Raw genomic sequence first — 12,248 nt, 5'->3', positions numbered from 1 at the left:
CTGGAGATGTTTTCAGTTTTAAAAAATGCTGGAAACTGCTTTCCTTGTGTCTGAGTGAGGAATAAAAGTTGGAGGATCTTGCTGGAGGGATGTTTTCATGTCTCCTGAACATTTTTTAACCAGAGATCTGAGTGTTAAATTTACCCAGTTTACCAGCATCTCTTGTGTGTGTGTTATGACCAAGTATAAGCGCCTAAACTGAACAGCCATACAAGATGTAGCAGGGAAACAGACTTTGGATTGAAAATTTATAGAAGTTACTTCTCTTACCCAAACAAAAGGAACTGTCTTGCTGTCTGTAAGCAGGAGTCTTGTAATCAGCTCATATGGAATGCATGAGTGCACAGCACACTTCTCATTCAAGGCAGGGGTAGTTACGCTTTTTGTATTATGCTATGTTGTGTAACTGAACTGCTTCCTGAACTAAATTTATAGTGCGCTTGCTTCCATTTTGTAAGGACTTGTTTACTTTTCCTTTCTAAGTTTCAGAAAGAGGCTACAGAGTCTGATTACCTTTTTTGTGTGTTTTAGTTACATATGAAATTCTTTGATTATTTTTTTTTCAAGTTATCCCTTGCGAACTTCTCTTTCCCCTGTTCTCTGCTCTGCAACATCTCTCTGAACAGTGGAGAAAGAGTTGACATGGAGCAGTAATACTAGAAAAAACGCATTTTTTTTTTCTGATGTGTGCTGGCAGTGACTAGCAGTGAGCAGTGAGCTCGTGCCTGTGGAACAGGGCATTCTTGCCCAAAGATCAGACGGCTGCCGAGACTTTCAACTCTTACTGAAGTGCTAGCTAACTCCCAGCACAGGTCTACAGAGATTTATGCAGTCTTGATTTTTGTTTAACGATGTGTTATGGCTCTCTAGTTTGCAATAAAGAGAACTCCCCAAATCAGTTTCCTCACCAGCTCATTAGGAAGGCAGTTCAGTTTACTAATTAGCTGTGGCAGCACTTGCCTTGGTGCTGTTTAGCTTTGATACCTGAGCCAGTGTATATGTGACTGCAACAGAGGGGCTAATCAGGTTCTAGATAGGCTCCCCTGTTCTTTCCTGCTGGGTAAAGCTTGCTTAGGTTTGTGGAGAGGTTTTAGGTCTCTATTTGAAAGTGAGTTTATGCAAAACCTAACAGTATTGCAGTTTTGTTTTCTCCACATCAGTAGACCTTTATCTGAATCACGGATTAGATTTCCACGTCCTTAAATCTGAAGGACTTTGAACTGGTTCTTTGCTTTTATGGTATCTTTTATTTATATGGTGTTACCCAGCTGTACTAGATGAAGTAAGGGAAGCTGAGGACATGGTTTAGTTCGCGCTAGAAGACTCCCATCTCCTAGCGTATAGTCTCATGGGCTTATCCTGTGAAATATGATTCCTTTAGTTTATCTGCTATATTAGATTTTGGGTTTTTCCTTCTTTCTCTAGCCCCAGAATTGATGTGGCAAGAGGATTCTGCTGGATCTCTGTGGGACTGGCCCTGCTGGCTGTGTGGCAGGGCTCATAGAGTACTGTTGATCCAGGTTTTGAAATTGTATGCTCATATTGCAGCAGAATTTGTTCCGTCACCAGAAGCTGTTTTGTATACTCCATGGAGGGCTCGCTCTGAGGAACCCCCAACATGCTCTTTGATCGGTAGCTCAAACGCAGACCTCCACGAGCACAGTCATTTTTGGTGGGTACCTGTGCCTGAAAACACATTGGCTCAACACTAACAGAAGCTTGGCAGTATGTCAAATGTTGGAGAGAGTGGTGCAATGTGCTTGTTTTTGCCTGCTCTGAATTCCTTCCAGCTGGAATCTCAGGACCACAAGCTGATACTAATTTTGCATTGTCAGACCTTGTTTATACTGCAGCAGTGATTTTCCTGACATATATTCATTTCATTGCTTTGCTCTTAAGCTGCCACTCAGTAGTTCATGTGGAAGTTGTAGATGGAGGCAGTGGGTTCACAGCGAAAGGAGATGATCCGCTTTGTGTGTGTGTACACATGGGTGCGCTTTCTGTTCAAAATGGGAATGTTTTAAAGACTGTAGGTCAAGTCTGGTGTGTGGGAGAAGGACAGTAGCAAAAGCAGTAATCTCTGAGGAGTCCCCGTGCTTAGCAGAGCAGTAACATGTTAAGCAAATGTGGTGTTACTAGTTCAAAATAGTACGCTGCCGTTTTTAGGATGTGCCTCCATTTTCTTGTGAGTGCATTTTGAAAGGATTCCCTGTTGGTTCTTCCCAGACCTTAGAAATTTCCCACTGGTAATTCCTCCAGCCAGTGTGGCATTTGGAGGCTCTTCAGGGCACCAATATTTCCTCTCCTTTGTATGAGACAGGCTGTGAACCTATGTGCTGGCTTAGAATAAGGGCAGCAGTGGTGATGATGATGAAGGGACTCTTTGGCAGCCTGCCTCTGCTGAGCTGGGAACTTTGCTGGGACATCCCGAAAGCAGAGGGGCGTTTCAGGGCTCCATATGGAAAGCAGGAGGAAGGAGTGGATGTTAGACTTGATCTGATCACTGTAACCTAGGCAGGCATTAATTGCAGTCCTTCTTGAAGTGCTAGCCCATTTGTAATGAGCACAATGTCCCATACGTTGCAGATATTCCATAATCCATTCACAGATGTGTAAATGCTTTAGAACTAACAGTTAATCAGTAACTAGACATAAGAAAAGCTGGAATGAGTGGTAGAATTTCACTGGACTGTGCTAAGGCGTTTTCTGTGTCATCGGCACACTGTCCTCCAGAACTGCTTGCTGACTCTTCCTGTTCTGGCCATGTGCTAATGACTGGGAATACCACCTTCTTGCAGGTTAAGGATTTTAGTTTTATGTCATTTTCTTTTGTGCCTCTAAAACATACTGTTCAAAGTCATAATCATTTTTTGGATTTGCATGAGAACAAAGGCTGTGTTTGTACAGTCCATATCAAGTCATTAAAAGGACAGCAAATATTATTCATGGTAGGTTCTCAGGAAGCAAGTGGGCATCTGTGAAAAAGAGCACTCTAGCAGATAAAGCAAACAGAATGAAGAGAGGTAATGCAAAGGCTCGTCGACTAAGACTATGAAAAAATCTGTATTCCTGACATGAGTGAGTCCTTTGGAAAGTATTAAAACTGCATGTCCTGGGGAACTACAGACAGGAATCCTCAGCTGGTAATTTCAGCTGTGAAGCTCTCTATCAAGATGCCTCTAAAAACATAACTGTGTTGTATCCAGGGAGTCTGAAAGACTTCTAGCTCTAAAAGTGTGTCCTTAAGTTGATTTAATTTGGGGAATATTAAAGCATGGTTATGTTGTCTGGTTAGCTGTCTGCTTCAGGGAGTACCATAGAAATAGAAATAATTTCAAGAAGCTAGTAAGTAGCTGCAGGTGAATTCCTGTGGTAGTGACAGTAGATGATCAGGTTTAATTACAGGTTGCAGGGATTAAGGCGGGCAGTTCCTACTGTTTGATTGACTGATCTTGCATGTCAGACCAGAGATGTTCTGATAGAGGCCCTGCTGAAGCAATAGGCTGCTCTTCAGCACCAAAGCCTGCCTTTTCCAGCCACTTATACTAGGCTTGAGTGGTGGCAGTCCTTGTGTGACCCATCTTGGTAATGGGCTTCTGGCACCCCTACGCTGTGTGGGAGCAGGTCCAGCCTGCATGAGGCTCTGGGCTGGGTGGTGCAAAGAGGGGAGGCTGGTGGTGGAACCACCCCAGGCTATGGGAAGTCAGCCCTAAAAGCCTGGCCAGTGCCAGTCTGCTTTGAAGAGGGAAGGTGGGTTTGTTCTAGTGCATTCTGCTGTGTCTAACCTTTGTCTACCTTCGCAGCGATGGAGAGGTACCTGGGGGGAACCCCATGGTGGCAGGTTTCCAAGACGACCTGGATCTGGATGACAAAATACCCAGCAGGCCTGTGCTGGCAACAGAACGTGTGCCCAGCAAGAACATCACCCTGTCCAGTGAGGAGGAGGAAGAGGAAATGGTGAAGGACTCTAAGGTCATACTCATGCCCAGTGAGGACATTGATACTCAACATGAAAAAAAAAGGTACAAAGTACAGTCTAAAGTGTGAAATTGTGTTGGCAGATTTGGGCCTCTTCTGAACCCTGCCGCTGACTTCCTGTGCAGCCTCCAAGAAATCCTAGCATCTCTCTGAGCCTGTTCCTTAAACTGCGAGCTGGGGATATGTTTACTTTAGGTGTGACTGATTGACACAGTGTTTTCAGAAGGCAGTTTGTAGCACTAGTAGTTCTTACGGTACAGCTGCACCCTACCTAAGTAACCTAAGTAACATGTCAGCGCCTATGAGCTGTGTAAAGTCTTCTGCGGTCCCTGGTACATTACTGTTTGGGAATGGCCCAGCCTTTTTCTCAAGTTAGAACAAAAGACTGTAACCAAGCTTCTGAATGTCTGTTCCTAGCAGTGTGAGAAGGACAGAGAAGTCGAGTCTTGCAGTAAGGGGAGTGGAAGTCATTCATCACATCCTATGCTAGAGAATGATAAACTGAATCATGTTTTTCACATACTGTGTGGTCCGGTGGGTAATATGAGCAGGCTTGGTCCACTTGGCCTACTGAGGCAGGCACCTGTGCATCAGCATCCTTGGGGACAAGAGAGCTGTCTTTCAGCATTTGATTTACTGCCAGAAGCACTTTTATCTTCTGAATGGTGTTATTTTGGACATCTTCCCCCCTTTCTGGATGCACTATGTCTCTATTTGAGATACACATTGAAGCCTCTGCAGGCTCAGCTATCAGTTGGTCATTTTGCTTTGCTTATGCAGCACTGGAGAGAAAAAGAAATAGGATGTGGAAAACCAAAAGAAAAGTGCTTGTTCATCTCTTAAATATATTTCTAACACTGGCTAGACATGCTTGACTGTTTTGATTAGAGAGCCTGCCTGATGCAGTGACAGATATAGACATTAGGAAAGTATTAGCATATCAAATCTGGCTTTCATAGTCCTACAAGAGCTGGGGAGAGCTCAGTGTCTTACTTGCCTCCAGACATGTAACTCCTGGAGTTTGTTCTCATGGCCTTTTTACTGGGATTGAATTTGAGGGTTCTTGCCACCCCACTCCTTAGAGCTTGCCTGCAAGAGGCTGGGAACACAGTCTGGGACTCAGAGACTGCTAGCGTGGACAGGCTCTGACAACTTGTTTCTTTCTTTTAAGGTCTTCCAGAAATTCTATGAAACCACAGAGCGAAGCAGTTTCGACAAAAGCAACTGGCCCGAAGCCTCCCGACAATTTACCTCCACGTTCTGGCTCTGAAAGAAACAGCAGCAGCAAGCCCAGCACTGGGCTGCCAGCTGCTATTGCTGCCACCCCAGCAGCAGTCCAGGCCCCAAAGACCACTTCTCAAAGCAGAGGACATGTTCTCAAAGAGAAAGTGGTCAAAGAGGAGAAGCCTGAGGAGTCTGACAGTGATCAAGAGGGACCAATAGCTACTCAGATGCTCTCATTTGTTATGGATGACCCAGACTTTGAAAGTGAGGAGTCTGACAGCCAGAGAAAGAAAATGGTAAATAACATGCATGAATCACTGCGTGCTACTGCAAAGCTGAGCTGGAAGTGTTGAGGCATCTCACTGAGTAGGGCTTTCATCTGCTCTCCTGGTCTCTCAGCATCAGGCGCAGTAAGTCAGATGCTAAGCAACCTGAAGGGCTTGACTTGAGCACAAACTTGCTAATGCTTTGATTGTTGAAGTCGCACAGCAGTGAGGTTTGTGGTAATGGATTTTAAGTGTGCTGTTTATTCTCAGTAACTCCAGAAATCGGTCAGTTCAGCAGTGTGGAAAGTATGAAATAGAAAACTGAGGGCTTTTTATTCCAAGTTTAGTATTTGAAAATGTGTGCATGCCAGAGACAAGTGGGCTCCTTAATGTCAATCAGCAATCAAAAGGCCTTAAATAAGTTTACTTTGCAAAGCTCAGCACTGAAGTAGCAAAATCTGTTGGAGAAGGACTTCCCAGCAGACTCAGTAATGTCTCCATGATGTTCCACACATGGGCAGCTGCTCAGTGCAGCCTGCAGATGTCTGCTCAAACACAAGGAACAGCTGGAGTCTCCTCTGGACCTGTTGTGGATTAAAGGCATCTTCTCTGGCCTCATAAGAACTTGCTGTTGTGGCTCTAGCTAGCCCTGATTTCAGGAATCTGCACTTACAGGCAGTGGAGCAATCTCTATAGAAACAGCCACATCTTATTTGAGATAGGCATTTGCCCTTCAAAGGTACTCCTGATGTCTGAGTTAGCTGTCGTTTGGGAGTGTTTTATGTGTTTGCATCATTCTAGAGTCTTGCAGAAAGGATCGTTGTCCCAATTCCCCTGACCTTGGCTATGTGTCATCCTGTTGTTTATTAAATAATTTTCCATTTGTTCATTTTCAGTACTTGCTTTTCCTGGTACCTTAGTATAAAAGCAAAAGCGTTTAGAGCAAGTTTATTTCTCTTAGAACATGATTATGAGAAATAGGATTTGTAAAGGAGCTTGCCATTGCAACGGTGTCAGGGAGATGCTCCTCAGCTTATAAATGCTTTTCAAGTACAAGGTTTACTGGTCAGACTAAGCAGTAAAAACACTGCCATTAGCAAGAAGGAGGGGAGCATTTCCAAGTCATGAGAGCCAGGTCAGCAGCAGAATGAGTCCCTGTTTTGTCATCACAGAGAATATCATAAAAAGGAGAGGTTAACAAATTCTGAAGAGGATCAGTTGGCACGTATCAGGAGATCATTAAACTTCATTTCCATTCCCATTGTGCAGTGAGAGAGAGGATTTTTGAGTAATATCCAGCCTCTGCAGCGTCCCATTTTTAGCCTGCGTGTAAGAGGGAAATTTGCATCAAAAGGGAGCAAACTCCCTTTTGGCTTGTCAAAGGGATTTATTCTGCAAACACAGACTGCTTCCTTGGCCCCAGTGCATGTTGCATTTAGCACACTAGACCCCTCCAGAGCTATACAGCACAGCTTTTTTTGTCTGTCAGGTCTGGAGATCAGCTTTCAGCCCATCAGATCTGATATTCCCCAAAACAGACGTGTCTCTTCAGGGCTGTTAAAGGCTGGTGCTGTTGAGCTGACACAGTTGAAAGTCTTGTTTAATCCCTTCACATCAGGAATTTGATTTTGCCAGCACAAACGTGAAGTACCTGAGTGTGCTTTCCAATACCAGTGCTACCTATGTGTTTTACTGTCATAAGGAATAGAGCTTATAGGATCAAATACATTGATACCCAGCACTAACAGTTGAGTTTGTCAACTACCATTTCCTTCCCATTCTTTCACACCTGGAATCTTTGTATAAAAACCACTTAGAGATTTTGTGATGTCTGCCTTTTGTTGTCCCTAGGATGAATTCCCCATCCGGGAGGATCTCTCTGAAATATCTGATGATGATACCTCATTGGTGAAACCACCGCAGCCTGTGAAATCAACAGTCCCCTCATTTAAACTGAAAAATGACTCAGATCTCTTTGGCTTGGGTTTGGAAGAAACTGGTCCCAAGGAAAGCAGTGAGGAAGGTAAAGATCACACTTTGTTTCCATTCTTGCTGATCTGGTTTGTCAGGGATCTCATTTTTAATTTTCCAAAATAGTTCCAAGGTGTAAGCAAACCAATTTGCACTAAATAAAATACCCTATGACTTTGTGCACTGCCCTATGTGAGTGCTTAATGTGGTTTAGCACAGCACAAGTGACTTATCTTTTTAGTTTTTCCTGAGGAAGGGGGAGCTGGGCTCATCCATGGCATCAGCTGTATATTATTTCTGTCCCAGCTGGAAGCAGGAGCGTATCTTTCTGTGAGACTTCCTGCTTAGCTTTGTATGCCTGGAAATTGGTGTTCAGCACTGCAGTATCCACCCCCTCAAGAACTTGGATCAGTTTGAGCAAAATGCTCTGACATACCCTGCCAGTTTGCTCTTCTGTTTTTGGGAAAGAGGGAGTGGGTTCTGATCATAACCTAAGCATCCCTCAGGATTTTGAGGATTTTTCTCCCCCATCCCTGGAGGGAACAGATCTGCCTTGTGCAAATAATTTCTGCTGTCTTGGCATTACTGCGAAGCTGCTTCCTATAGATCTGCCCCTGACGTCACCCAGAAAGATGGGAAATTAAAGACTTGAGGGGAGAAAAAGCTGTAAGCGGCGCAGGAGGGATTTCACTTTGAATAGCTGTTCCACACGTGTAAGAAAGATGTCAGAGGCTGTGATGGCTTCATCAGCTTTTCACTTTGAGATGCTGAGCAGCACAACTTGCAATAGCTGGTTAGAAGTGAATCTGCAGAAGCTCAAATAATTACATTTCAGTTTAGCATCTTTAATAATCCAGTGTAGGTTCCTCCTGTCTCCTCTTTCTGGGATGACTAGAAAAACATATCTTGCTAGTCAGTTGGTTGGAGCTTGATCAACAATTAAATTTGTCCATGGTGGACTCGTATTTATCGATCAACTGAAGAAAAGTAAGCAAGCTACTGACAATTAAATATCACCCGCAGTGTCATTATAAAACCTCCTTTGTAACAGGCAAATAGGAACTCTTCTATTCAAGAAGTTTCTGTGCAAAAGTGTGGAAGTTCAGCAGTCAAATGAGGTGCTGAACCATTTGGTCAAAGTAACCCAAGACAAAGGTTTTGACAGTGGTTGACTCTGCGGCTCTTCCAGTACAGTGGAATTAGCTATGGCTGAACAAGGCACTGAAGCTTTGGTCTCATGATAATGCCATTTTCATAAACGTTTTGAACAATAGCAAGTGCTAACCTGTGAGGATGCTCGCCTCTGCTGACAACATGTCTTTAATGGTCCTTTCAGTGCTAGTTGGACTAGCTAAAGCACAGAACGTACCTCGTCATACCTATGGTATTTCCGTCTGTCTTTGAATACTGAGTGATCAGAAGCAAACTGTTCCCAAGAGCTCTTCTTCGGTTCTGGATTTAAGTCTGGTCTCCAGTCTGGCCTTTAGGCCTGTTCATAGAGCAGGTCTCTGTTGTTTTCTTTTTGTTTTGTTTTTAGTAGCAGTGATACAGTGAATAGCCTGCTCAGTACTCATGTCCACATGAGTGGCACATATGGCCACAGGATAGACATGTGTCTAGTTCAATCAGGATCCGCGTGCAAGGCCTGTGTTGGTTTCTAAGGGGCAGAGTTGGGCGTGAGGGATCAGAATTGTCTTTAGATGTGGCTCCAGGACAGAGCATTTTGTTCTCAGAAGTAGGACTGCGGAGGTAGAAGTGCATCTCTCACAGTTTAATTTGATTAAAGAGAACATTGTTTTCTTGTTTGAACAGATAAACATCCCTCTAAGGAGAAAAAGAAGAAGAAAAAGAAAAGCAAAGAGGTACTGTTTCATTCCTGAGCCAGAGAGGGATGGCCTTCTACAGCATGCACTGTGTACCTAGTGGACTTTCTTCTATTATTCCATCCTATGGTCAGATCCGTGTTCCCCAGGCTCTGCAGCCAACTAACCATTTCAGGGCTTAAGAGCAAACTTTCAGAAAAATTACATTTTGAAAAGGCAATATGTGAGTTTGTAAAATGTACTAAACAGAGCAATGCATCTCTCTGGGGTGGAATCTGTTGATTAACACCAAGGTTTTTTTCTAAGCAGAAGATGTCCCAGCCAGAGCTAATTGCAGAGGTAGCAAGGGAAGTCTGCAGGAGGCTCTTTCTTTGACATTTCTTGTCCAGTATAGTCAGTAGCTAGCACTACCTGACAGACCACTGCTAGGTATAAACCAGATGGTGTTTCCTCTCTTCTGTCCAAACTAGCAGACGGGTCTTCTGGAACTAACTCCCAGCCTGCTTCCATAGTGGACTCTCCTCCCTAAGTAAGGTTCCTGTCAGAGCCAAGTTTCAGGGTGATATATGCTGTGTTACTGGCATGCTCAGAGAGTTTATTAATAAAGCATTTTCTCATTTTGCAGGAAGAGGAGAAGTCTATAAAAAAGAAGAGCAAACACAAAAAGAGTAAAGAGAAGGAAGAGGGAAAAGATGAGAAAAAGAAAAAGAAGAAGAAGAGCAAGGAGAAAAACGAGATAGATGAACTGGAGGCTTTTCTTGGAGGAGGAGGAGCCAGCATGAGTAAGCCACGAGGAGGTGGGGACTATGAAGAGCTGTAGGCCAGCCGCATGTAAACGCAGCGGACTCTTCTATCAGTGGCTGTCTCCATCTCTTCCTATGAGTCACACCAGGACAGGTGCAGATGTGTAAAGCTTTGGCCGTTTGCCCTGTAGTCCCTCAAAAGAGAGCTGGCAGAACAAAAGCTTTACATCTGTGTGTGCTGTTCTGGTGCATTCGTTACACAAAGAAAATTCAGCCGTGATGTATTTGAGTAAAGGGAAGGTTCAGGATATGATTTCCAGGCCTGCTTCCAGGTTATCGTTCTTTCTCCTTCCAGAGATGCCCAGCTGGGTAGCTGGCAGAGTGCAGGAGGCGAAGGGGACCTGCTTCGTGCTCCAGCCCTCCTATATTCTTCTGCTGCACACCTGAAATTCCTGTCTTGTTAGAGGAGTGCAACGAAACATGCTGCATGAACACATCATGTTCGCCTGTCTCAAGTCTTTAACTTTTTATCCTTCCTATTTTTTTAGTGAGAAAGGTGGTATTGGCCATTGTTCCACCTGGCAATTGATGAGCTTTTAAATCGAGCACATTATGCTATGTACAGCTCTTTAAGACAGCAACCAAGGGCCAGAATGAGAGAGAGTGCGTGTGATTTTGGAGCCCTTCTGAAAGGGACCTTTCTGCACAGCAACTTAATTAGCACTCACTGGTGCTGCTGTTGGAATTCATGAAGCCCCATTGATTTCCGTGGCCCCAGTGTCTCGGACACTACATGTAAGCTGCTATGCAGTTTGGGAAAACAATGCAAAGTGCAAAGCTAACTTGGAAAAGAGAGAGAAAAATCAGTGCTTTTCTGCATTTCCCACCCTTGAATTTGCATATAGTATAATCCCATCCCTTCGGTACCTCTCAGGGAGATGACTATCATGGAAATGGAGATATCCAGAGCTTCAGAATTGTCTACAGAAGGGTGTTAGCATGGCAAGGAAATTGCTTCTCAGGCATTTTACAGTCATGCTGTAAAACAACAGCTGCCTCTGCACTGAGTGGGAAAACCACTGTAGCTCGGACAGCGTCCTTCCTGGTCCAAGTACCGTCAATACTGCAGGCTGTGTTTACTAGGCCAAGCCTCCCAGCAGCTAGCATGCTGCCCTTCCTTGCCCCAAGTGGAGAGCCTCTTCCTATCACATGAGTTTGGAAAGCCTTTTGATTTTTGCTCTGAAGTTAGACCCATGGATTGGTGCCTGCTCAGCAGCATAGGTTATAGGTGGATGGGCTCTACTGGCCAGCCTTTTGCACTTGCCTGTGTTTCCAGGAGCAGCCCCTTTGTTTTATGGAGCTTGTTATCTCTCTGTACCCCTTCTGTTTTGGTTCTGGTGTCCCTTCTGCAGCCTAAACAGTGAAGCTCCCTCTAGATTCTGTGTGTTATGTTACTCTCTTGCTTGCAAGTTGGTTTGGAGTTTGGTTTTGTTCTCCCTCTTCTCCCTCTCCCCTCTTTTTGTTGTAAAGTGTCAACCATGAAATCCAAACTGAGGTTCCCTTCTATGTCCCTATAAGGCAAAATATTCTTTGGATCCATCTTCCACTGCAGAGTTGTCTTGATCAGCAGGCAACTACTACATTTTTCTTTTCTTTTTCCTTTTTTTTTTTTTTTCCATTTTTCCTCCTCTTCCCCCAAGAAATGCCCTTGTAACTGTTTCCTTGTACAACAAGCTAGGTTTTTGCTGCATGAGCAGTATATTGTTCAGGTCTGTTTTCCATGAGCATTTGCCTACTTCTCTGAGCATTACTTCATTTCATGACACCATAGGGAAATTGCATGGGACAGTTCAAACTTCGCACGCCTGGGGAGGAAAACGTTGACTGGGATACAACCAATTTGCAATCTTGCTTTCAAAAAGGAAGGAAGACATTCGAGCTTCAGCTGACTGCATTCCTGAAAGCACTTCTGTTCTGTAAAGGTTTTGGGTCTTGTTCCATTTTGCATTGGAAAACCTGGTACAATCCATTCCGATTATAAAGCTCTGTTCTACAACTGCCTCTGCGCATCTTCTCCTTTGCAAGCTTATGTCTGCCTGGACTTGTGAGCTGCATGTCCCTCCAGGACTGTTTCACAAAAGGACAGCCCACTGCCCCTTCCTCGTGCCGTTGCATTCTTACGCTTTGTGGAAAGGGCAACAAATTAAAAATTGCTCCAAAAGAGTCAAACTGAAAAAACATGA

The 12,248-nt window shown here is 44.2% G+C and overlaps 1 protein-coding gene across 2 annotated transcripts in view; it reads left to right on the top strand.

Moving 5' to 3' along the window:
* The window catches only part of RABL6 (RAB, member RAS oncogene family like 6), a 54,185-nt gene extending 41,937 nt beyond the window's left edge, over window positions 1-12,248 (top strand). For both annotated transcript variants that reach the window (XM_062590860.1, XM_062590859.1), the window contains 5 exons: window positions 3,804-4,022; window positions 5,150-5,498; window positions 7,320-7,491; window positions 9,252-9,301; window positions 9,888-12,248. In XM_062590860.1, the coding sequence (XP_062446844.1) occupies window positions 3,804-4,022; window positions 5,150-5,498; window positions 7,320-7,491; window positions 9,252-9,301; window positions 9,888-10,082 (985 nt within the window). In that variant the 3' untranslated portion in view covers window positions 10,083-12,248. The remainder of the gene's footprint in view (window positions 1-3,803; window positions 4,023-5,149; window positions 5,499-7,319; window positions 7,492-9,251; window positions 9,302-9,887) is intronic.

Source organism: Rhea pennata, chromosome 18 (assembly GCF_028389875.1).
Source record: "Rhea pennata isolate bPtePen1 chromosome 18, bPtePen1.pri, whole genome shotgun sequence".
In the NCBI taxonomy this organism is placed as follows: domain Eukaryota; kingdom Metazoa; phylum Chordata; class Aves; order Rheiformes; family Rheidae; genus Rhea; species Rhea pennata.
This window is presented reverse-complemented; position numbering and strand designations above follow the sequence as displayed.